Genomic DNA, 26,510 nt, shown 5'->3' with positions numbered 1-26,510 from the left:
TTCTGCTATTGTTGGGTGATTTCATAATGTTGAGCTCCTTTATATTCTTCTGATTTTCTTTTTAATTGTTCTCTTTTATGTGGGTTATTTAAAATAGTAAAGTGATGATATTTATAGTAATAATTATTTGACTTCACAAAATGTTTTTCAGTTGTTCTTGTATTGTATTGCATTATTAAACCCTTCTAGCAGCTCTGTATGTTAGACAACACTATTACATGTTGGTAAGCTTCAGAGACGCTAAATGACTTACTGCTAGGGTTGCATAACTCAGGTTAGGTTGTACCTAACATTTCTTGTAATCTTCTGCTCTATCAGAACAGAGGTTGATTTAACTTTTCTCATAGTCCACATTTGAGTAAAGATTCAAAGGTTGAATTGGTAACTGTTGGGTAAGTTTCACTAAGGCGTGAGAGACGGTCTCAAATGTGAGCCTCATTGATGCCTTTCTCTTGGGATTCAGACCTTGTGTGTAATCTCTTTCTCTTGGTATGGCTTTGACCTTGTGTTTTCCTCTTCTAGTAGACAGAATTTGGCAACATATCCCCTTTGAGATTCGACTTCAAAGTGACTCATTTCTATTTTGGGTCTCTTTTTCCTTCCCCTCTCTCCCACTTGCTCTGAGAGAAGCCAGGTCTATTTTCCAAGCTACCTTGGGGAGAGAGACTTATGTGGCAAGGAAATGATACTTAAGAGTTGACAACCAATGAGGGATGTAATTCTCAGTAGCTCTGAATGAACTTAGGAGCATAGTCCTCTCTCTTAATCCAAACATCTTCATGGCTGCACCTCCAAGTGCGGCTCTGTGAGAGGTCCTAAGCCAGAGGCCTCCAGCTGAGCTCACAAATGGACTGCTGACTCACAGAAATGGAGAAATCAATGACTATTGTTTTATATGAATAAGTTTTAGGAAAATGCACCCCAGAAAGGGAAAGAACAATAGTACAAAGCCAGACTTTTTAAACCACTGACAGATTTTGGTAAAACAGGAGAAAAGGGGACTTATTCAGAATCCTGAATGTCTCCCTGGGAAGAAATCATTCATAAGATTCTCCTGAGCCAACAAGGCAAGTGCAGTAGGGACTATGCTTGCACAAGCACAGAGAGGACTAGATATAGTATCTTGGAGTCTCCTGATGGACAGAGGTTAACAGATGGTTCTCGAGGGGACATGGACATTATAAAAATTGAGAGCTTGAGATCCAGTCCTGATACTGGGCCAAAGTGGATCTGTGGAGGTCACTGCATAGACCCTTGTTGTTAGGTGACTCACTCTTCAAACACTGAGGTTTTGTTGTTTTGTTTTGGCAGGGCTTTCTGTAGTCCAGACTGACCTTGAACTCTCGGGCCACCTACCCCTGCCTTCTGAGTGCTGGCATTACAGGCATGCATCACCAAATCTGACACCATGGATTTAACAAAAGGACAGAATTAGTGCAAAGGAGATGATGTAGTAATGCTTGGTAGCTTTAACTATCTAAATCTTTGACAGCCTCATGCCTCCTGCCCCCAAACCAGTATCAATGGGAGTGGGAGCTTCCAAAGCAGAGGGCAATATTTTGCTTTAAATGAGCGTGTCTTATAAATATTGACCTGTTTTAGTCACTGCTACCCTATGGCTGTTGCGCCTGTGTGCCCCACTTTTCCTTCAAAGACACTGGGTGGGTGATTTCTAGAGCTCCTTTTGTCTGCTTCTGACTATTTCAAATGGAGGAAGGTTAAGTGCTGAGTGGGATGTAGGGGTGTGGTGGAGGGCAGCAGTAGCAAGAGAGAGTGAAGGAGGGGAAGGCTGCAGAGACGCAGAGGTTGCCGGGAGCCATCTTCAGAATTCAGTGCCAAGAACTCTCCATACCAGGAGCCATCCCCACCTGGCTCTCAATGCCAGGAGACCTCGATACCAGGAGTCATTCTCACTTAGATCTCCATGCCAGGAACTATTCCTACGTAAATCTCAAAACCCCTCCTTTTGACGTTCATCTGTAGATAGGTTACTGTAGCAACCCCTTTCCACTTCACCGCCTCATGACTCCCCTTTTATCATGCCAACATTCCAATAGCAATAACTAGCTTTACCAGAAATTATGAGAAACTGTTTCTTAGAAATGATGCCAACCCCCTGAGATTGTTCCCCCCTTTACCCCTCCCAAACCTTGTATGCTTCCCTTTATATTGACTTGTCTGGAAATTAAAGTTTGACAGCTTGATCAGAACTAGACAGGCTGTCCTGCCTCTCTCTTTTGTCTTGTCGCCCCATCGCCTTTCCTCTAGGTGGCTTAAAGGAACCCTGTTGACTGTCCTGCGGGTCGGGACACTTTGGCGCCCAACAGTGTGGTACCTGTGGAGCGATCTAGAGAAAGGAGGTCGTGGATCAAGGAGGAGGGCCCTCCGCGTTCGGCTCCCCGAGAGGAGCAGCTCCCTGAGAGAACTGGATTTGGTCGAAGCACGGTTGACCCGCCGGTGCGCTTGGCCAGGGGAAAGTCTCCACGACAACTTCGTCTCTTGGAAGGTGAGACCCCATGGGGCAAGCTTTTACTTAACAATCCCTGCTCATTTCAGGGATTCAGGAATCTCGCAAGACACGGGGCTGGGTTAAGAAAAGGAGATCGGACAAATTGTCCCTGGTTCCCAGAGAAAGGAACCATAGGTAAGAAAACATGGGCTAGAGTACGAGATTACTATGCAACTTTTGGTCAAGAAAAGGAAAAAAAAGTTCCGGTTACTGCCTTTAACTACTGGTCTCTGATTAATGACATTATTCAGAATTCTTCCTGCTTCCAGGATCTACTTCTCTGAAAAAGCTCTCGTCCGGACACTTTCTCTGTGCTCTCTTATCCCTCGCACCTCTGATAAATATGGAGGAGGGACATTTAAAAAGGTTTCTGTCTATGTCTGCTCTTTTCCCTAATTTCTCAAAAAGACCAAAGTCTATCCTTCTCTACAAACTCTGAAATCTAGTCATAGTCCAGGTGCTGACACTATCTCCCAGGGAGGAAGACAACTTGGAAGAGAAGCTGCCAGCAGGAGAGCCTCTGAAAAAATTTCTTCTCTCCACCAAACGGTAGCCACAAGGAGCAAGTAGCCCTCTTAAAGGAGCTACGAGACTCAGAGGGACAAATGGTCACTCTAACTTCAAGATTTATTGCAAAGACAAATAGCTAGAAAAAGCGAGAGGCAAAACAAGCCCCTTGACTTTAAAATTTTAGAAAAATTAAAGTCCGCAGTCACAACCTATGGGCGGACTGCACCCTTAACTTTGGCACTTAGAATCTTCCACAGAGGGCTGGCTCACACCTGAGGAATTTATGCAGTTTACCCAAGCTGAGTTCTCTGGGGGAGAATTTATTCTTTGGAAGTCAGAGGCAGCTAAAACTGCCAGAGAAATCGAAAGTAAAAACTACTCACAGGACAGAATGTAAGTCCTAGACTGTAAAGAAATTCCTGGGGTCTCCTCCCCTCCTACCTCTTGCCACATGGTCATGGCCAGTCTGTACTTATCTACACACTCTCTCTGCCTTTCTCTGTCTCCACTACCCCATTAACTCTCATCCTCCATCCTGAATAAATTTTATTCTATACCATGTCTGTATGTTTTCACCTAGGCACCACCCTCCTCTACTCTGCCGTATATCACATTCTTTAAACCTTTCTCTTTATGAACCCAATAGGGGTTAAAAAAGCAGGGCACTATGGAGTAACTATCAGTGGTTGCCACTGTGTCTTCCCTCCCTTCTCTGGCAGAATTCCCAGAAGAAAAAGAAGATAAGGAGTTAACTCCTAAACAAGAGAAAAAGCAGGTTTTAGAAAAGCAGTTTTTCCATGTGCAGGATGTGGTATCAGAAAAATTGGTTAAAAACTAATTCAAAACTCTCCTGAAAAAAAAAAAAACCCTTAGTTCTGGTTAAGATATTTGGATCTCTTTGGGACATCAAGTTCCATCTCTGTCTGTTGTCTGTCTTTGGTGCACCAAAACCTGTCCATGTGTGTGTCAATTTGTTTGTCTATTGTTTTGATTGGCTGAATGATTGTTGTGTTTATGTTATATGTTGAAAAGAAAAAAAATGGTAAAAAAAAATACGTTATCTACTGGTAGTCCTGCCAGTCTGCAATTTACACAGAGGAAGATGATTAAAGGTGCCTCACATTCTTAACTACGAGTTAAACACAGCTGGAGAAAAAGCTATTTCTTAAGGGGCCAGCAGCCTCAAGCTCAATGGTTAATTCTCCTAGACAAATTTCTACCATGGTGATGACTGGGTTCAAAGTGCTTTATGCCCCTGAAATTACACCTGGAAAAAAAAAATGTTTGGTTTAAATTAATGAGATTTGTGTAATTGCTTCATCTTTATTTCTAATTGGTCTTAAAGGTATAAATGTTTTACATGTCTTGACTATAGAGTATTGGCTCATAAGTTATTGAACATGATTTTAAAAAAAAATATAATGATGGTAACAAAAGGTAAGTTTAAAACTGATAATTTAGGGTTAAAACTATTTTAAGCAACACGTGGCATGACACAATCCAAGAACAACAGGTCTCTAAGATATTTCTAAATTGACATAATGTTTTATGTGATTCTTATCCTAGAACTCAGACTTATAAAAAATAAGATTTAAAATAATGTCTCTTCAATAAGTTACACTGTCATACACTCAAACACACAAGCTGATAGACAAACTTTGCAATATGAAAGTAATGTGTTTGCCATTATTTTTAAGGAGAAAAGATTGCTTAAAACTGGGTTTTGCTTTCAAAAAATTGTAGTTATGCTTTGATATTAACAGGTTCTTTTGTTATTTGACCTTCATACAACGGGCTACTCCTTGCAAGACTGATGGGTGTAGGTCTAGCCTTATCTTGCAGGCCTCACCTAGAGAGTTCTGGCCGAAAGAACATTTTTAACAGATTCATATAGATGTGGTTCAAAATAAAGTTCAAACTTATATCTGTGAAAGGTTAAACATAAGCTAACTTAAAAAAAAAAACAGTAAAAAATATTTCATTAGAAAGTTCTTCCTCAAGAAATGGCTTGCTCTTAACAATGGGCTTTTAAATTTTTTAAGTAAATAATTTTAAAAAAATATTAAGATAAATTATTTGGCTAAGACACTGCTTTAAGTTTACGATAAGAGGATTTAAGCCTCTGATGTTCTCAAGGTAAATGCAAAATAAATATTGACAGACATAACTTGAAGAAAGTTACCATAAGTATTTGTTAACAGTTTATGATATATGTTTACTTCCATTCCTTGACAAAGAGAACATTAATGTAAAATCTCTCCAAATAAGGTTTTGACATCCTCCAATGAAGATTTAGTGTAATAATAAAGTGTTACAAAATAAAATCATAGAAATAATTTTAAAAAGAATGTTTTAAGAGCATGATAAAATGTTTGTTCCTTATTTTAAACAGTAATCAAATTGATTATTAATTATTAATTGTTAATCTATTACATGGCAAGCCTCTTTAGACAAAATTAATAATTGTTATTCAAAAGATAAATTGTTAAAAATTTTGCCTCCATACATGTTTTTATATTTTTATAGATTTATACATACATCCTATAAAAATACATCTACTGTGAGAGTAAAGCTCATATAATTATATCACATGTTTATTCTTTTGAAAGTCCCCTTGTTTCAGCACAGATAATTGAATTGGGTGCTGTAGCTCCTCTTTTTAAAATGTTAAAAGTCAAACTTTTAATTTTTATATTAATAATATATATATGGCTCAATCTGATGTTCCAAATCAGATTGAGACAAATATTATAACTGATTATTATAGCCAGTTACTTGAGATGTTTTAACAATTTGATGTTGGTCATATTACAGAGATTCCTCATAATTCTCAAAGACAAGATATGAAACAGGCCCATAGAACTTTAAAACAATATTTTTATAAACAAAAGAGGGGAAAAATCACATCTCTATATACCAGGGAACTCTCTGAGTGTAGAGAGAGGCATGTTTGTGCTTTTTCTGCAGGATGCCGAAGGAACTTGCTAGCTGCCAAAGTATGCTAATGCTGAGACAAAGAATGATGCTGATTATAATCATTGAAAATGGCCACAGTCCTCAACACCTTTGGATGCCTCTTACTAGTGCTGACACCACGGACATCTACGGACTCAACATCCCTCTTTGCATGGCAAATTTATTTAGCTAAAAATTGGACAAATTATAAACAGATTAAAGGGGAGATATTGGCTACTGTTGATTGCCCCCCTTTACGGTGTCAAAAGGCCATATATTTAAATTTTACAGATTTCAAGTGCAGACCAAATAGAACGTGGCCTGCCATTTATTTTAAGACATCTTCAAGATTTACTTTGGTTGTTTGGGGCCTTTGGGAGAGCCTCTGGACTTCTCCTGTGGGGTTACATCTAAGTAAAACACAATGTTACACCCTCAGCTAGTTTTCTAACAGATGATGAGTCCACAAGGCCTCTAATCCTCCTACAAGGGGATGGTGCACACTTTTACAAATTAAGTTTACCACCTATGCAAAATCTCCCAATCCACATTGGCAGATAGGCTATGAATGGGATCTTCGCCTCTATGTACTTGGCTTTGATGCAGGTAATATTTTCTCCATTAAGCTCCTTAAAGAACCTTTATATCATGCTCAGCCAGTACCAATGGGACCTAATTCTGTGTTGGTACCTCATCCTGTTCCTCCTAAAGGAATTGATCAGGACAGCACCCGTACTCCTTCTATTAAAGACACTTCCCTACCTTCTGTATTTCCCCTCCGGCCACCAGCTAAGCCATCAGCTACTACATTGCCTGTACAGCCAGCTCCCACTAAAAATCTTGTAATTTCTTTAGTTAATCAGACTTTTCTCACTTTAAATGAAACTTCCCCTGAACTTGTTGAAGATTTCTGGCTGTGCTACCATTCCCAACAACCCTTTTATGAAGGAATTGCTGTTCTTGGTGATCCCCCCCATGCTGACGATCCACGGCGCTGCCGTTGGCAAAAGGGTGCTTGGCCAGGTCTTTCATTAACCCAGATATCTGGCCTGGGACTTTGTGTGATCCCTAGTGGAACAAATGTCCCCTCACTTTATGCTCACTTGTGCAATGAAACCTATTTTCCCCCTCCTGGCAATTATTTTATTCTCCCCCCAGAGGGAACTTGGTGGGTGTGCCTTGATGGCCTTACACCTTGCCTCTCTGCCTCAGTTTTTCAAAATCGAAAGAAGGGGGAGAAACCTGAGTTTTGCATTCTTATTAAGATGTTCCCTCGTTTAGTTTATTATCGCTCTGAAGAATTTTTTCACTTGTGGGATCAATCCACATCTACTGGAGGCTCCACTTCTTTGAGCCGCCCTCGCAGAGAACCTATCTCTGCTGTTACTCTCTCTGTCCTACTTGGCCTTGGAGCTGTAGGAGCAGGGACCGGTATTTCTTCCCTTGTTCTTTCCAACTCTAGGTACACGGAGCTAAGTGCTACCATCGATCAAGACGTCCAACGCCTTCAGCAGGGGATTATTGATCTCTCCGACTCCGTTGACTCCCTAGCTGAGATTGTCCTCCAAAATAGGAGAGGACTTGATCTCCTGTTCCTCCAACAGGGTGGACTTTGTGCAGCTTTAAAAGAAGAGTGTTGTTTTTATGTTAGTAAGACGGGAGTTATAAAAGACAGCATGAAAATAGTCAGACAAGGCCTAGAAAAATGTAAGAAAGAGAACAGAAAGAAAGTTGGTATGAAAATTGGTTTTCCACCTCTCCATGGCTCACTACACTTTTACCCAGTGTCCTAGGACCCTTTGTAGGTCTGTTATTGTTATTTTCTTTTGGACCATGGGCTTTTAAACGTCTCACAGCCCTAATTAAGAAGCAGATAGATGACCTGGCAGCCAAACCTATTCAGGTACATTACCATCGTTTGGCTATGGAGGACTGAGAGATGGCTACCTAAACCCCCAGGGCAAAACAGCCCAAACAGCACACTCTAGTGCCTTAACAGAAAGAGCATCCTTGTCACAGCCATTCCAGCCAGGACTCCAGAAGGAGCCCCACAAGCTCAAGGCATCAATAACCATTAACTTGCTGGGCAGTTAGCCAATGACGGGCAACTTCCCAGGGCCACTCCCACCTAAGACAGGTATCTCTGGAGGCTGGCAGGGATGACCAAACGGGAACGGGATGTTGGATGACCGGGTCGATTCCTAAGACAGGCGCTGTCCCATTATTTTGATGCCTTATCTGCTTGCCATCAATGGCTGTCTGACCTCTGCTCTCTATACAGAGAAGGGGGAATTGCCGGGAGCCATCTTCAGAATTCAGTGCCAAGAACTCTCCATACCAGGAGCCATCCCCACCTGGCTCTCAATGCCAGGAGACCTCGATACCAGGAGTCATTCTCACTTAGATCTCCATGCCAGGAACTATTCCTACGTAAATCTCAAAACCCCTCCTTTTGACGTTCATCTGTAGATAGGTTACTGTAGCAACCCCTTTCCACTTCACCGCCTCATGACTCCCCTTTTATCATGCCAACATTCCAATAGCAATAACTAGCTTTACCAGAAATTATGAGAAACTGTTTCTTAGAAATGATGCCAACCCCCTGAGATTGTTCCCCCCTTTACCCCTCCCAAACCTTGTATGCTTCCCTTTATATTGACTTGTCTGGAAATTAAAGTTTGACAGCTTGATCAGAACTAGACAGGCTGTCCTGCCTCTCTCTTTTGTCTTGTCGCCCCATCGCCTTTCCTCTAGGTGGCTTAAAGGAACCCTGTTGATTGTCCTGCGGGTCGGGACAAGAGGTGATCTACCTGAAGCTAGCTTGTGCAGGAGGAAGGAGGGAAAAGCAGTTTCCTAGCATCTTTGTGGAGCTGGACCCTCACCTTAATTGGTTTTTACTGCTCCTTTTTTCTCTTTTTTGTTTGTCTTAATGGTGCTGCAGACTGAACCCAAGGCCTTGCACAAGCTGGGCAAGCGTTTATCCTGAGTTACACCAGCCTGACTGATAAGTTTCTCTTTTTGCTCCAAAATCAACTATCTTCAGATGACAGTGGCCACACTGTGTCTTTTTCTGTGGAGACTGAACCCAGGTTTCAGGACATTTTAATCTTAGCCATTCTAACTGCTATGAGGTGAAATCTCAGGGTTGTTTTGATTTGCATTTCCCTAATGATTAATGATGTTGAACATTTCTTAAGGTGTTTCTCAGCTCTCCGAAGTTCTTCATGTGAAAATTCTTTGTTTAGCTCCGTACCCCACTTTTTAATGGGGTTATTTGGTTCTCTGGGTTCTACTTTCTTGAGTTCTTTGTATATATTAGATATTAACCCTCTGTTGGATTTAGGGTTGATGAAGATCCTTTCCCAGTCTGTTGGTTGACGTTTTGTCCTTTTGACAGTGTCCTTTGCCTTACAGAAACTTTGTAGTTTTATGAAGTCCCTTTTGTCAATTCTTGATCTTAGAGCATAAGCTATTGGTATTCTATTCAGGAACTTTTCCCCTGTGCCCATGTCCTCCAGGGTCTTCCCCAGTTTCTTTTCGATTAGTTTCAGTGTATCAGGTTTTATGTGGAGGTCCTTGATCCATTTGGAGTTGAGCTTGGTACAAGGAGATAAGAATGGATCGATTTGCATTCTTCTGCATGCTGACCTCCAATTGAACCAGCACCATTTGTTGAAAAGACTATCTTTTTTCCACTGGATGCTTTCAGCTCCTTTGTCAAAGAACAAGTGACCATAGGTGTGTTGGTTCATTTCTGGGTCTTCAATCCTATTCCATTGATCTGCTTGCTTGATATTGTACCAATACTATGTAGTTTTTATCACCATTGCTCTGTAGTAGAGTTTAAAGTCTGGGATATTGAATCCCCCTGAAGTTCTTTTACTGTTGAGAATAGTTTTAGCTATCCTGGGTTTTTTGTTATTCCATATGAATTTGAGAATTGCTCTTTCTAGCTCTATGAAGAACTGGGTTGGGATTTTTATGGGAATAGCATTGAATCTGTAGATTGCCTTTGGCAAGATGGCCATTTTAACTATATTAATCATGCCAATCCATGAGCATGGAAGGTTTTTCCATTTTCTGAGATCTTCTTTGATTTCCTTCTTCAGAGATCTAAAGTTCTTGTCATATAGGTCTTTCACTTGTTTGGTTAGAGTCACCCCAAGATACTTTATGCTGTTTGTAGCTATTGTGAAGGGGGTCATTTCCCTAATTTCTTTCTCAGTTTGCTTGTCCTTTGAATATATAAAGGCTACTGATTTGCTTGCCTTGATTTTGTAGCCAGCCACTTTGCTGAAGTTGTTTATCAGCTGTAGGAGTTCTCTAGTAGAGTTTTTAGGGTCACTTAAGTATACGATCATATCATCTGCAAATAGTGATAGTTTGACTTCTTCCTTTCCAATTTGTATCCCTTTGACTTCCTTCTGTTGTCTAATTGCTCTAGCTAGGACTTCAAGAACTATATTGAAAAGATATGGAGAGAGGGGGCAGCCTTGTCTAGTCCCTAATTTTAGTGGGATTGCTTCAAGTTTCTCTCCGTTTAGTTTGATGTTGGCTACCGGTTTGCTGTATATTGCTTTTACTATGTTTAGATATGGGCCGACCAAGGCAATTCTTACAAAAGACAACATTTAATAGGGGCTGGCTTATGGGGTCAGAGTTCAGTCCATCATCATTATGATGGGAATCATGGCAGTGTCTAGGCAGGCATGGTGCTGGAGGAGCTGAGAATTCTACATTTTGTTTCAAAGGCAAACAGGAGGCTATCTTCCAGGCAGCTAGGAGGAGGGCCTCAAAGTTCACCCCCACAGTAGCACACTTCCTCCAACAAGGCCACACTCACTGCAATAAGACCACACCTCCTAAGAGTGCCACTCCCTAGACCAAGCATATTTAAACCACCACTGGAATATATTCTAAATGCCCACAAGAGCCCTCAAAGTTATATAATTTACACATAAAACAGTGAAATATGACAGAAGCACATTTGAGTAGCCTTTCCTCAATGGCTCTTTGTGAGTACAGCTAGCAAACCTTCATTTCTTCAGACTCCTCTTTTGTTACTATTAGTGATTGGCTTTCTCTTAAGATTTTCCCCACCTTCACAAAAATAAAAATCTCTATAAATCGGGATTTAAGAAAGCCCCAACAACAAAAGTCACTAATCCTTGGAATGCTGGCTCACTCAGGAAGAGAACTCAGTGGGATCAGGATTTGGAAGTGAGAACTCCTTAGTGTCTACTAGGTATCAAAGTTGCCTTAAAAGAAGATGGACATAGAGAATGTTCCATGGTTTACAGTAGGAGGTAACAATTGGCCATTTCTTTACCTGCTTGCTGTTATAGCATAGTGAATTCATTTTGAAAGGAGCAATTGAGAAATTTCTGGGCTGACTATAGCAGGACAGTTGCTCTAGACCACCACAAATTATATTTTTAGAGTTTTACTATTTTTCTGCTGCTAACTTTTGCCTCAAATTCACAAAATCTCTGAATCCCCTAGTTTTATCTGTTTTTTGTTGTTTTTTTTTTGTTTTTTTTTTTTTGTTGTTGTTTTTTTTTGAGACAAAGTATCATGTAGCACCAACTGGCCTTGACTTTACATAGCCAAGGATGACTTTGAACTTCTGATCCTCCTGCCTCAATCTTCCACGTGCTAGAATTGTAGATGTGCATCATGATACCCAGGTGATGTGGCATTGGGGGTCAGACCCAAGGTCTGATGTGTGCTAGGTGCAGGCACTCTCTTAGCGGATTTACACCCCAACACCTTCCTATCCTAGTTTCTTTATAACTGAGGCAGATGATTCTACCTTGGAGGATAGAGGTGAATGTCAGTTCAGCCAGGGCCTTGGAGGACTTCATAAGCATGACAGCGGCCAGCAGAATCAATGTATTATTGTCATTCAATCGCTGTGTCAGAATCCCCACTTTATTCCTTGAACAGAATTAAAACACAGGGATCTCCTGACTGGCTGGAGCTGAAACTCTGAAAAGGGTTTAACTTACTTCTTTAACAAACCACTGACAAAAGGCAGGTCCGATCCATTCTCTTGCATGAATGCCGCAGTCTATCCAGACAGCTTCTTTGTAGGCTCGTGATTTTCTGCCCAGCTGAAAACAAGAGGATTCATAGTCACCAACCCAGGCTTTTATGTTTGGCTCTATTGACCAGCATAATTTAATAAGGGTTCGGCACAATTCTTCATTATAGTTTTGTTTAGTAGGTAACACATTAAAAAGATAAAGAGATTTCCTATCTTCTTTGGAAGTCCAGACTTAGTAAGAAACAATAAGTTTATTGCCTCAATACAATCAAAGAACTAGAAACACACAAGGAAAAGAGCAATCCCTAACACATTATAGTGGCTTTGATTTATTATCACAATGACTATTAAGTAAAAAACAAATCCCCCTTTTCTCCCCCCCCCCCCCTTTACTGTGCCCATCCCAAGGAACCTGAATGTTTTAGGAGCTATTTCTTGAAGCATATACTTTCTAGGTAAATTATAGTCAAACATCACAAAATAGAAACATAAAACTTTATCTGTGGAATCAAGGGGCCAATTACAAATACCCCTGACTATGTCAATATTACTTTAAATCTGATTTCTGGTCCTGGCATTAGGGCATTAGTAGGCAGCACTTGGCAGTATTTGTAAGGGCTCTTGCTTTCATTCCCTCATTAATTCACTTGATTAAAGTGTCAGGAAGTACCTCTCAGTGTCAGACATCAGGCTCAGCTCTGGAGATTTAGAGATGAACAGACACGAAATGTGAAATGTCCATGCTAGTGAGAAGGGCGGATGCAAGAACTATCCAACCAGCTTCATGACCTGAATGCCCATAAGTTATTGTGGGGACATGGCATGTTTCCTCAAATTCTCTTGGGGAGTAAAAGGATGCTTGGACAATTAAGCAAAAGTGGAAGTTTGCTCAGAAAGCAAGGAAAGCTGCAAAGAGTCTGAGGACTTTCATGAACACAAGGGGTAAAGCTACACCTCATGCTCTATGATCTCCTTCCCCCCTCTTCTTCCTTCTTCCCTCTTATTCCATCCTTCTATCTTCTCTCCATATATATGTGCTTGCTTTACAAGTTCACACTGGCAGTGGTGTAGAGGGTGGGCTAGAGGATAAACTGATAGCAGTGTGGAGAATGAGTTTACACTGATAGCACTGTGAAGGATGAGTTCACACTAAAAGCACAGTGGAGGATAGGTTCACACTGACAGCACAGTGGAGGATGAGTTCACACTGAGCACAATGGAGGATGGGTTCACACCGACAGCAGTGTGGAGCATGGGTTCACACTAACAGCAGTGTGGAGCATGGGTTCACACTGACAGCACAGTGGAGGATAGGTTCACACTGACAGCACAGTAGAGGATGGTTTCACACTGATAGCACAGTGGAGGATGGTTTCACACTAACAGCACAGTGTAGGATGAGTTCACACTGACAGCACAGTGGAGGATGGGTTCACACTGACAGCACAGTGGAGGATGAGTTCACACTGACAGCACAGTGGAGGATGAGTTCACACTGACAGCACAGTGGAGGATGGGTTCACACTGACAGCACAGTGGAGGATGGGTTCACACTGACAGCACAGTGGAGGATGGGTTCACACTGACAGCACAGTGGAGGATGGGTTCACACTGACAGCACAGTGGAGGATGGGTTCACACTGACAGCACAGTGGAGCATGGGTTCACACTGACAGCACAGTGGAGGATGGGTTCACACTGACAGCACAGTGGAGGATGAGTTCACACTAACAGCACAGTGGAGGATGGGTTCACATTGACAGCACAGCGGAGGATGGATTTACACTGAGCACAATGGAGGATGAGTTCACACTGGCAGCAGTGTGGAGGATGAGTTCACACTGGCTACAGTGTGGAGGATGGGCTACAAGATGAGGGTGAAGCAGAAGTTCAGTATTGAGGTCACTGTTGAAATAATCCAGGGAGAACAAATTCAGAGGCAAATTCAGGAATTATCAGTGAAGACAAAGAAGAGAGTGAGAGAGCTCTCAATGAACTGTCAATTTTTGGTGAATTGAAAATGAGGGATTACAACCCAGAAGAGAAATGCAGGGAGACACATTTCTAAACTGGAAGGATACTTGTGTCATGACAGGTCTCAGGACTTCTTGTGACTAACTATCTAGTTGAATGTGTCCTGCATGAATTTAAATCTCTACAAGCTAGCTTGAAAGATCTGGGATGATCTTTATGGGGCAGATGAGATCATTTGGATGGAGTTTGTAGAGGGAAAGCAGACTTAAGAGTAGGGTAAGAATGGCCAGAACCTTTGTCGGGGGACAAGGAAAGAGAATTCAGTGAATGAGCCTGAAGGAAGTGCAGTCAGAGGAAAGCACAGACCTAGGGGCAGCACCAAGCCCCAAGAGGAATTTTACAGGAGTTCTGCAGAAAAACCCAGTCAATCAAAGTCTGAAGAGGAGGCAAGGAAACGGCATTGAAGCGGGTAAGTGCTGTTAGAAGCTCAGCTGAGAGGAAGAGGAGAACTGGAGGACCAGAATGTGTGATTAATGGAGGGAAACAAAGACTAACATATTTACATTTATCAAGTTCTGATTGGTCCATCTTAAGTAGTGCCAATTCATAAGCAATATACATCACAAACTGAGCATCTCAGGACTAGTATCTTCTGGAATATTCAAAGGCCACAATTAAACATAGCTCAATAATCCAAGGCAATTTCCTCTTAAGTTAGCAAGGTGATGTTAGATATGAGAATCTGTGAAAGATAATTTCATTTTCTCCCACAAGTCAAAGGGAAGGGGACACATTATTTTTTTGTGGTAGCATTTTATTCTTTTCACCTGTATAATAAAGAGAGGTCTTCCTTCATATGATCTTCCAATAGAGAACACTCGAACGAGGGCTGGATGAGTTTGGTTCAGATCGTGCAGCCAACTCTGAATCTGAAGGCAGATAAGTAAGGCACATCAGAATCCTCCATGGTATAAGAACTCTCTGAGGGCATAAGTCAACAAAAGACAACATTGGCTCCCACAATTCAAAGACCATACAGGGAGTCTTGACAGAAAGGCAAACCCCACAGCTGTCTGCTTTTACTTTTCTTTAGGACACTTAAAATGGCATTTTATTTTTTCTACTGACAGCCAGAATTCTAGGTCTTTTTGTCATTACCTCTTTAAAAAGATACCTTTTACTATCATCCTATCACTAGGATCAGTGTGGGGGAGTTTGACGGAAAATTGACTGATGTGCTCTGGCTTCTTTTGGAAAACAACTCCAATTTATTTTCATTTCCACACAGGTATTAAAGAGGAAAACAAAACAAAACCCAAAACAACAATAATGACAATAACAAAACACAACAATAGCCAAATGACTTGAGGGCCACTGAAGGTGCATATATTGTAATTTGGAACTGAGCAGAAGCAAATGGGGTGTGTGTGGGGGGGAGGGGAAGGCAGAAGCGGGGAGGGGAAGGCAGGATCATCTGCATTTGGGTTTGTTCTGCTGAGCCACTGGAAGCCATGCTCTGGATAATTCCCCTAGAAGATTTCCCCTAGAAGCACACCTGTATCAGTCCATTCACACATTCATCTGCCATCAGAAGATGGTGTATTTGAGACAGATAAATAAGATGCTAAGAAAGATAGGTGACATTTTTTGACTTAAAGGCCCTGCAAGCAATCACAAAGTCACACAGAAGCATCCCACTGTCCCATGATGTGAGAGGATATGTGCTGAAAGAAAATATAAATGTATCTTAGGGAGCAGTCATATATTCTTTTATTTTTATATAAACCAGCAAGCAGGGGGTATGTATGTATGTGCATATCTAGCTACATCTATTTTTGGAATTTGACTTTTTTCTAGGACTTAATTATGCTTTCATGTGCCAATTTTTCTGAAACCTTTTATTTAATTTAATTTCAAGCTTCTTTAAAAGTATGTTAAGACATGGAAATATGCAAAATGAATTTTGAAATGAGATTTATCCTCAACAGAACAAAAAATACTCTTAAGACTATATGACTCTGAAATTCTCAGTGAACCATCTTTCCTGCAAATGTCTGCTTTTTTGCATTCATTGTCAGAATTATATCAAGATATTGTTATTATCTTCATGTTAACACATAAATATAATAAGATCTAAACCATAGCATAATGCATTTATACCAATGAGATTTGTCCTAGGAATGTAAACTATTTTTTTCCTATCCTATATTCAATTTAAGTGTCCATGATTAGCATTATGATATAAAGTATTCTCATAAAAAAATCTTATCTGCTATCATAGTTAAAAAAATAATATAGTATATTCTTATTAACTCTGTGCCTAGAATTCCTTTGTTTCAATATAGAGGAAACATGGATAAACATGTGTATTCATCTATTCTGCCAACAACTTTCCTATTGGAGGATTCTATTTGTCTGCCCTGGGGAGATAGTAGTAAACATAGTAAACACTTGGCCCTCATGACATGTGCAGAGAGTATCAGTCCAGCACAGTTACAGTGTGAGAACTGTGAACGCTGTCGCATCTGTGTGCCAGCGGGCACTGGGATACACTGGGATTTGGTGAGGAGAAGCTTCTATGCAGCCCTGAGGAACAGCGTCTGAGCTGTCAGGCAACATGGAGCCATGTTGTTGGGTAAGACAGGGACAGGGACCTTCCTTGTGGATTAAATGACAGTGTGTCCAGCGGGAGCCACTGATGTGAGCTGCTGTCAGGAGGAATGAACTTGGCTGAGTGAGAGTCTAGTGTGAAAGTCTCCTGGGCCCTCAGCCAAGACACTGCCCTCCAACTCCAGCTCCTTCTGTTGTATTCTTTCCATGGCTTTGTGGTCAAGGTCTTTATAGCCCTGATTTTAACACCAATTACCTCATCGTTCCTGGATCTCTTAGGTTCTTTGTGGTGTTTACTTGGGTAAAGTAAGTGAGATATGAATAATTTTGCTACTTTTATAAAATTATATTTTATGTATATGTGTGCTTTTCCTGCATGTGTGTATGTACACTTCATGTCATACACTTCATGTCAAAATGTTACCACTCCCTATTCTTTTGGGGAGGCCAGAAGAAGGCACCAGACTCCCTAGAACTGGAGTTACAGACATTTGTGAGCCATCTTGTAGGTCCTGGGAGCCATCATGTAGGTCCCGGCCTTCCACAAGAACAGCAAGTGCTCTTTTCAGCTGAGCTATCTCTCTGGCTGAATTATTTTGATAATTCATTTTTTAGCATTAAAAGGATCAGTGAGGAGATGTATGAACCAGATGTATGAATCTCTGTATGTTCTTCCCAGAGCCCAAGTCTCTATTTTCACAATTCTCTCTAATTCTTATACCAAAATGACAAAGATGAACTTGAACAAACAAACAAACAAACAAACAAACACAACAATAACAGAAACAAAAAAATCCAAAAAAACCCAAACCATAAAGGATCCATTGATTACATACGTCTTCTAAGGAGTGGTACACCTCATAGTTGTATTCAGACAGGGATCTTCTATTTCTCTGGGTTTGCAAACTGTTTTCATTTTCCACTGCTCTCTGAAGATCTTCTATGAGGACTCTGAATTTGAATTAGTAGAGACGTGTTGAGAAAGAAAGCCAAGAATATGCAAAAATCAGGCAATGCCAAAAAATAATCACATACAGAACAAAGCAGTGTAGACGTGACCCAGTGTTCTGTGGCGAGAGGGGAAAAATGCCAAGTGTGACATTTCCAAAAATACCAAATGCTGAGAAAATGTTCTTTTTCAGGAAACAAAAACTGTTGCGTAGATGGTATAACGAATTTAAAGGGTAAATTTTAGTCAGATGTCCCCAAATAATAGCAGTGCTGCAATCATTGCTACTATGGTGTGAGCATCTATAGCCATGCGATGCTGCTGTTCACGTGCACACTGGCTGGGTGCTTACCTGAATGAAGCCAGCCACTGTGCTATGTGTTTGGTCTTCAGTAGTTTGGTCTTTGGGTTGGAGTCTAGTATTTACATCTCAAAATGAGGAGCCTGAGATTCAACAGGGCTAGGAATCTGCAGGTTTCATTCCATTGAGAATGCAAAGACAGAATCTGAGCTTGGTGTGTGAACCCAAATTCTAACCTTGGGACCTCAAGTCCAGTGTGGCATCATGAAAATGGAAGCCTTGGCTGCTCCGGGCTCCCTCTCCACATCTTTCCTGAAACTTTCTGCTCACATGCCCATCACCCTGCATCCTGGATCCAGGAAAAGGAAAGGGTGGAAAGAGCTTTGGTTCTCGAGAGGTAACTGAAAATGACGAAGGTGACGATGCTATCTCATTGCCCTGCAGTACCAGGAATTCCAAGGCAGAGGAGCTCTGTTCTGAAACAGGATGCATTTGGAGGCTAAGGCCAGCCCAGGGCTATCAGGCTGATGGCTGTGGTGTGGAACCAGCAGCTCCAGATAGAACATCCATGTTGCTGATATGACATCTGAGACAGATCAGAGACATGCCTTTTCATTGTGACTGGCCGCTGCTGTCTAGAATGGTGTTCTAGATGATACATGATACATGGTTGGTTCACCTGCAGTATTTCAAGACATGAGAGATCTTTGGTGACACCTTCTGACTGTGGCAGGTGGCTTAATAACTTTATTTTCATTTGTTATCTTCCAAAGAGAACCTGCTGCTTATGCGGTAAGTTTTATTAAAGAATATGGGGTGGCATCTCTAAACAACATTTAGAATTATATATATATATATATATATATATATATATATATATATATATATATATATATATATGTCACTTCATTAAAAGAATTATCTAATGGACTGAATACATACTTTTTGGAATCTGTAGGAAACAATTTACTTCAGAGCCAGACACTGAATCGCTTACTATTTCCTGACTGCACAACTAACCAGAAATGGACTCCAGACTTTTGTTTCTGTATTTTGCATTGGAAATGTTAGGAGATTTGAAGTGGTAGAAGACTAATTTTCTTGGTAGTTGCCAGTGGTATCTCAAAATTGTGAGTTAAAGCCAAACCTTGTCTTTATCAGCAGGGTTTTTTCCTTCCCAGCAGTAAGAAGCTGTGTGTGGTGATTAGGCACGTGGCCTGCTGAGAGCACAGAGGCAGATCTTAAGAGCAGGAGACAGCCATGCCGCTTCTAAGCTCCCTGTTCTTGGAGAGAATGTGGATATCCAGGAGGAGCAGGGTTTGATTGGGAGAGATGGTGACTTCAGGTAAACTTCAGGTTCCTTTCACTGTCCTATGAATGAAGTGCAGATAGTCTGCCTCATCCAGCACTCTCCATGACAAAATCTTTCTGAATGCCCAACTTAAAACCGTTTCTGGGCGGGGGTAGTTTCCTTGTTTCAGTCATGTCAGCAGTCACTCAGACTCTGCCTCACACAGGCACCAAGAGGCCAGTCTTACATTAGAGATCAGTTGTGATTTGGTAGTCCAGCCCACATTCTTATTAAATAGTTGAGTGGAAACCAGCATATGGAGAAAGCTGGTTACCAAAAACAACTTTTCCAAACCACTGTATTTTCTGAGGAGTTTTAATAGGTGATTGTGATTCTTTTCTGATTATATTTATTTGTGTGTATGTATGTGAATGACTACATGCTTTGGTGTGTGTGTGTGTGTGGTGTATCTGTGATTTGTGTATGTGAGTGTGTATGTGAATGTGTATGTGATTGAGTGTGTGTTTGTGTGTTATATCTGTGATGTGTGAGTGTGTATGTATGTGTATGTGAGTATGTGAGTTTGCGTGTGTGTGTATGTGTGTGTGTGTGTATAGGTCAAATGTCAATTTGAGGGCGTTGCTCTCATTTTCCTCCATGTAGGTCCTTTACCCGCTGAGCCATCTTGCTGCTTGGTTACAATTCTTATCTCAACTCCCCTATAATGGTGGCAATAATTATTAAAACCTTTTCAAATGATCTCACTACTTAACACAAAACTACCTACCTCCACCTCCCAGATTAGGAGAGGAGTCTCAAAATGTAAATTTCATCGCCATTTTCTTTTTCAGGTATCTAGAAAAGGTCTTTTTTTTTTTTTAAATGGCAGAGTGAGTCATCTACTGAGAGGGTTGACCAGAAACAATGAGTCACAATACTTCCACTTTACAGATCACTATAGCGATACATCCTGTATAGCCATACAGAGTAAATGATAATCTTTTGAAAACACCCTAGGCTACAATAATAAAAGTCAATTAAAATGATCTCTACTTACTGTGCCTATGGAATTTAATTGACTCTTATGTGTTATTATCTTGGGACTAACAAAATGGGTAATTTTAAGTGATTGTTCTTCATGAGGAAACAACTGACTTAAAATACTTATTTCCCCCTCTCTTCTCCATGACACAAAGTATGATTTTTTTCTATATCAGTCCCACGTGAACTATAGTTAATAGCAGGAAGTAGAGGCTTGTTAAACTAAGTGGTATGTTCTTTTCTCCTGAACAATAATTAATGAAGCATGACAGTTGGTACTGTGTACCTGTGGATACAATTACCAAGCCCTCTCCTGCTAGGCATTCAGAGTATCAAAGCTCAGACTCAGGCTGCAGAACTGAGGGAAACGGGAGCGATATGAACAATGCTTTCCTGCACAGCTGCGGTTCTAGTCTAGAAGCACAGACAAAACTTTTCTACAAAAAGCATGCCAGTGCTTTGATAAGCTATAGATATTGTTCTGTTTGTATAACCAGGGGTATCCCGGGTACCTTGCTCCTGTCACCAGCAACAAACTTTCTAGGATTCATAACTTGCTTAATTCACATCTTGTCAGAACACTCTTCCTTCTTGTCTGCTCCCCCCCCAGTCATGATACACATGCACACACACACACACACACACACACACACACACACACACACGCCTTCTGGCCTCCCATGATCTTCTAAGTTCTCCCACAATTCTACCCAGAGTCTCCCCCTTCTTTATGCAGACTAGGTACCACTGAGCCAGTACTTCATTGGGATACTTCCCGTGCCAACCTTTCTATGTCTCTATCCAACAGACTCCAACTTCTCTCAGTGTTAGAGTCTCTTCTCAGCAGCAACCAGGCTCTTACTTCTGTTTTTTTCTCTTGGTAACATTTTTTAAAAAAGATTTATTTATTTATTTATTTATTTATTTATTTATTTATTTATTTATTTATTTATTATATTTAAGTACAATGTAGCTGTCTTCAGACACTCTAGAAGAGGGAGTCAGATCTCGGTACAGATGATTGTGAGGCACCATGTGGAAGCTGGGATTTGAACTCAGGACCTTCGTGGAACAGTCAGTGCTCTTAACTGCTGGGTCATCTCTCCAGCCCCCAAGGTAACATTTTTTCGAATCCATTTTTCATACCTTGTAAATAATTTTGTTTCTTACTTTAGAAAACTACCAGCTAAGTTTTTGTCACAGGATTTGTCAATTTTTCAATATTTACCGCAATAAGTTGTCTTGCAAATTACGGACTCCCCTCTCTTGCCTCCTTTCTCTTGGGTTGGGTGGGAAATGCTGTTTTGGAACTGGCTTAGAATTCACTGTGTACCCCAAGTTGGCTTAGAGTTTGTAATCCTCTTGCCTCAGACTCCAGAATACTGGTATTAGATGGTTCTATTATCTTAAATTGACCCATATTTATTCCTTCCATGTTAGAAGATGAGGCCTGTTTCCTACTGACTAAATCTTCTCTCTGGTATCATCAGTATCTCCCACCTTAACGGTCCTTCCCCCAGGCTGTAGATACATCCCTGCATGTTTTTCCTGGCACAACCTCAAGGTTTCTGAGTGGCCATTTCTTGCTCTCTGCTCTCTTCTTATAACCTCTGCTAGGAAATAGATTCTGCCCCACATCTGTCACTTTTCTGCCTTTCATTCCTCACAACTGAACTTCCCTACGAACGTTGGTAAAATAATTTCCATCACTGAGTCCAGAGACTGGTTGGTTCCTGTCTTGTTCAGTCTCACTGCAGTTGTGGAACATCATGCCACTCACTGTCTGAAACCATTCTTTTCTTCTTTGACTCCCATAACAGTCTTGACTTTCTTTTCTGCTGCATCTCTCATTTAGAAACCTTCTGAATATGCATGGTCATTCACATCTGTCTGCTCGGTCGTCTCCATGATAGAAAGCTCAGCGGTCTCCTCCGACTTCTCCTTTTTCTCCCTCCAACAGAGCATAGAGCCTAGGTCCTTTTACCATGGGAAGCCTCCCCTTGCTATTTGGACTATTTCTATCTTCTGCTATTACAGTCTTATCCACAGTCTGGGGCACTTTTATTTATATCCTCCAGGGGGCAGCACCACTCATAGCGGTCTGGGCTCCTCACCTGCCCTTTTTATTCAGACACCATTGGCCCACCTTGTACCCTTCCTTTGCTTGTTCCCCACATCTGGCAGGTCCCTTATCCTGTCTTTTCTGCTGCAGAGCAGGCAGCTGCAGGAAACCATTTCTTCTCTGCCTTCCCTTTGGCCTTTTTAGCATTGTCAGGTAGCTTTTCTCTCTTTATACAGTAAAAGACTGCATTGCTGTTGATGACTTAGTGCACACAGTGAAGTAGCAGTCTATGTGATTTCTCCTACTCCCTATTAGGTAAATATGCTCTTCAAATATAGATATACACATATTCACTGTCTCACAATGAAATACCACTTAAATAAAACCCTTGTGGAAACTCTTGATAAACAATCTGAATACAGTCACCATTCACTTGAATTTAGCACAAATAAAATTTGTAGCAAATAAAAAAGAATGCTTACTTGTAGTGGATGTGGGTTTCCTGTAAGAATGCTAACAGGGTTCTGGAAGCATTTTGGGAAATATGGACATCAGTAATTGTCCCCTCTGACACATAGGAGATACTGCTGGGCTGCCACAGGTCCACCTATAGTGCAGGAACCAACCTATAATTCATATGTAGTATAGGTGGGAAACCGTCATGATGACAAGCACATTATCTTGTTTGAATACAGTAGCGGCAAACACATGCAGAGGAGACTCAATGCTTTAAGCCCACGGGGTTAAGTCTCATTCCATCTGGCTTGAATTTATGCCCCCATTTCATCAGAGTCACAGAATTGGATCTCAATTCACAATAGGTTTACATCTCAAGGTAAAAAAAATGAGGTGAAGGTTTAAAGTTATTCTTTTAAATTTATTATATAAATATTTGAATAACTTCAAGAAAGAGAAGGGTGTAGACTAACCTCTTTTCTGCTACATAAGGAAACTGTGGTTCGTTACATTTGGTAGCCTCTCTCCCACCTTTACTGAAATAAGGGGACAGGCTTTCATTGGGAGGGGGGCAAGGACTCTCCTTTCTTTCTCTTATGCAGATAGTCCCTCTGCTAGCTTGCAAGGGCAAGTTTGAGTCAGCCTACAAAACAGTTCACAGTTTGGACAAACTGAAGTGTGGGTCTGGGAGAGCTTCGGAGGGTCATTCCAGCCATCTGTTAGCCCCGGGCAAGGATACAGCTAAGTCTGTTTAGTGTCCCCAGGGACAGGTCTGAACCAACCGTGTAAGACTCCAGAAGGAGAGGGCTTGACCACATTCTAATTTAAGTCCCAGCCATGTCCAATCGGATTGTCACACATGGTTCTTAACCCTTTATGCTGCTGCACAGTCTCATTTTAACCTTGTCCCACTCCTTACTGAGGTGGATTTCATCCCCATATTAGAGGCTTGTTGGTATCTTGGCTCACCTTTACATTAGAGTCCTCAACAAGATTTACCATGCCTTTCATGCACTTTGTTAAGAGGCTGGAGAGCCACAGGTGAACAACATAATGTGAGTCACCACTCTGGAAATAAGTCTGTAAATACTATTTTTCTGAGATATATGCTAGAATAGAACCCTCATCCTACAAAGAGTGTCTTTCCCACTGAAAAGTTCCATGGAGATACTAAAGTCAAGAGAAGCCTAACTTTAGGAAACCAGCACCACTAACAGTGTGGGAACATCTGTAACTCCAGCCATTTGAGAGGCTGAGGCAGGAGGACCATGAATTTGAGAGCGGCCTGGGCTAGATAGACCCTGTCACAAACAAATATGCAAATAGCAATGACAATCGTTTAGTTGATCTAGTTGTAGTTTTCTTTTTGGCGACTTCCACAATGATTTCCACTGGAGCTGACATGATCAGGAAGTTTACATGATCAGGAAGCATTAAAACTAATGGGAACTAATGAAAAATAATGTAAAAAATTAGGAATCGACATCTGGCCACATCAGGTATGTAAGATTTCAGAACATATGAAAACCAATGGCAGTTTCTACTTTTTAGATTTTTTAAAAAGTTAGCATATGCATACTTACATGGACTCGTACCTTGTTCTCATTCGTTTCCTTTCATCATTCTCTAATTTCCCCTGCTACCCTGCTGGTCCCCTGCTGGTCTCCCTAACAGTGGTCTGCTATCTGCTTCCCACTAAGATGCCTTCTTCCTATCTCATGATCCCCTACTCTCTCTCTCTCTCTCTCTCTCTCTCTCTCACACACACACACACACACACACACACACCACTATAGATTTTTTTCATATGAGAACAGGTTTTTCTTTCTGCATCTGGCCTATTTTAACATAATGATCTGTAGTTCTATTAATTTTCCTGTATGCGTCATGATTTTCATTTTTATTTACAAAAATTCATTTTCATTTTGTTATGAAAAAATTGTATCATGCTGTGTGACATTCTTAACCCATTCAATTATTAATGGGCACCTCCTCTGGCTCTGCATCTTAGTTGCTGTGGGTAGCAGTCCCTATGGTATTGTGGGTTGCTGTGGAGCCCTTTGGGCATATATGTGGGAGTGGTGTAGCTAGGTCATTTAGTTGATCTAGTTGTAGTTTACTTTTTGGCAACTTCCACAATGATTTCAGCTGGAGCTGACTAAGTTTACATTCTCAAATATATAAGAAATCCAAAAGCTTAATACCAGCTACTATATAAAAGAAGCAATGTAGATTAAAAACTGGGCAATGATCTGAATAGATGCTACTCAAAAGAAACACAAATGGCCAATGAATGGTTCCTATCCAAAGGAAATGATCAGCCTAACAGAGATGCCCCCATTCCCATGTTCACTTCAACACTGTCACAGCAGCTAAAATAGAGTTAACATTGATGTACGCCAACAGAGGATGGAAAAAATATGCAGTACATGCTCAGCAAGATGTTAGTTAGCTATAAAGAAGAATGGACTCTGTTACTTGCAGCAAAATGTATGGAACTGAAAGATATGGTGTTAAAATGAAACAAGCTGTATGGGGAAGTTAAAGATGTCAACTTAAATGTGGAATAGTGACGATTAGAGATTACGGAGTATTCCCGGAGTGGATAAAGTGAGGCTGCATAATAGGCACACAAAACAATCAATCGATCAGAAGAAATAAGTTCTCTCATTTCATGTTATAGAGGGTGCAGATGGCTTGCGGTTATCTATTCTGTATGTTATGAAGATCTAAGAGAAGAGCTGGGTTCCAAACCCAAACGGATGAAAAAATGTGCTATTTATTCAGACTTAATCTGTGCATGCTCTACGCATGTGCTGCACTGCATCCTGAGTTAATATGCACATTTAACATGGCCACAAAAATTAAGCCATAGATGTGTGTTATCGTGGCTACTTGAAAAGTGAAAATGGAGGATAGTTAGGACAAAGCTCCACTTGGTGCTTCCAGTTAAGACAAAGACCAGCACAAGATTGCTTCCTCATTCAGGGAGAGTTGAGTGTAGAGATGGATTTAAGAGTTCAGGGTGGGAAGTGAGAACTAAGATCAAGCCGATGAACAAAGCACGATGCTTCCCAGTACAGAGGCAAACAGCTGGGCGGGAAGTCTCTGGAGTGAAAGCTCTGAAGCCTGACTCCATAGGATCGAATTCAAGCTTCATGCTTCAGGGCATGTGAGACGCAGCTGTGTTCCCCAACTTCCCTGGCTCTCACATTCTTTGCTGGCAAAATCAAACCGATGAACTAATCCCTTGATAAACAATTGTGGTGATTTGAATAGGAGCAGCGCCGTAGTTTCACGTGTTTGAGTGCTTGGCCCATGCGAAGTAGCATGTAGGCACGCATTTTTTGCAACCTACTTTTAATAAGGGTTTAGCCTCTCCTCCAGCCCACCACCCAGCAGAGGCAGCGGAAGAGAAAAGTTATTAGGATATGGGGGAAGTGGACCTGTTCAGCAATAGCTCTTTGGAGGTGAGCTTGATTTTCTTTGCCAGCAGTTCAGCCCCACAGCCAACTCCAAATATGACGCAGCAGCTTCAGTCTAGTCTTCTAGACAGGTAGATAGCGCATGTGAGCTGGCAGCTGTAGTTCAGCTGAAGAAACTGACAGGCGTGCCAACTGGCCTGAGGCAAGGCCATGAAAGTGACAAGCTACCATGGGAACCTCATGAATAGTTCTTGTTGAGTTTCTCTCAATGGCAATGTTACTACAAGTTGAGCTCAACAATGCTGTACAAGGTGAACCAACACGTGTGCCGTTAGTAAAGAACAGCAAGGCAGAGCAAACCAAACCAATGCTTGTCTCCCT

At 41.2% G+C, this 26,510-nt stretch overlaps 1 protein-coding gene across 1 annotated transcript in view; it reads right to left on the bottom strand.

Annotated features, from left to right (window-relative positions):
• The window catches only part of Cpa6 (carboxypeptidase A6), a 367,765-nt gene that overhangs the window by 99,906 nt on the left and 241,349 nt on the right, over window positions 1-26,510 (bottom strand). Inside the window, exons 3-6 of the mRNA XM_052175957.1 lie at window positions 22,731-22,855; window positions 17,441-17,555; window positions 14,822-14,923; window positions 11,983-12,087 (exon numbers count right to left, since the gene is read on the bottom strand). Coding sequence (XP_052031917.1) covers window positions 11,983-12,087; window positions 14,822-14,923; window positions 17,441-17,555; window positions 22,731-22,855 — 447 coding nt within the window. The remainder of the gene's footprint in view (window positions 1-11,982; window positions 12,088-14,821; window positions 14,924-17,440; window positions 17,556-22,730; window positions 22,856-26,510) is intronic.

This window comes from Apodemus sylvaticus, chromosome 3 (assembly GCF_947179515.1).
Source record: "Apodemus sylvaticus chromosome 3, mApoSyl1.1, whole genome shotgun sequence".
NCBI classification, from domain to species: Eukaryota; Metazoa; Chordata; class Mammalia; order Rodentia; family Muridae; genus Apodemus; species Apodemus sylvaticus.
The sequence above is the reverse complement of the archived record's forward strand: the minus strand, read 5'-3'. Positions and strand labels throughout refer to the sequence as shown.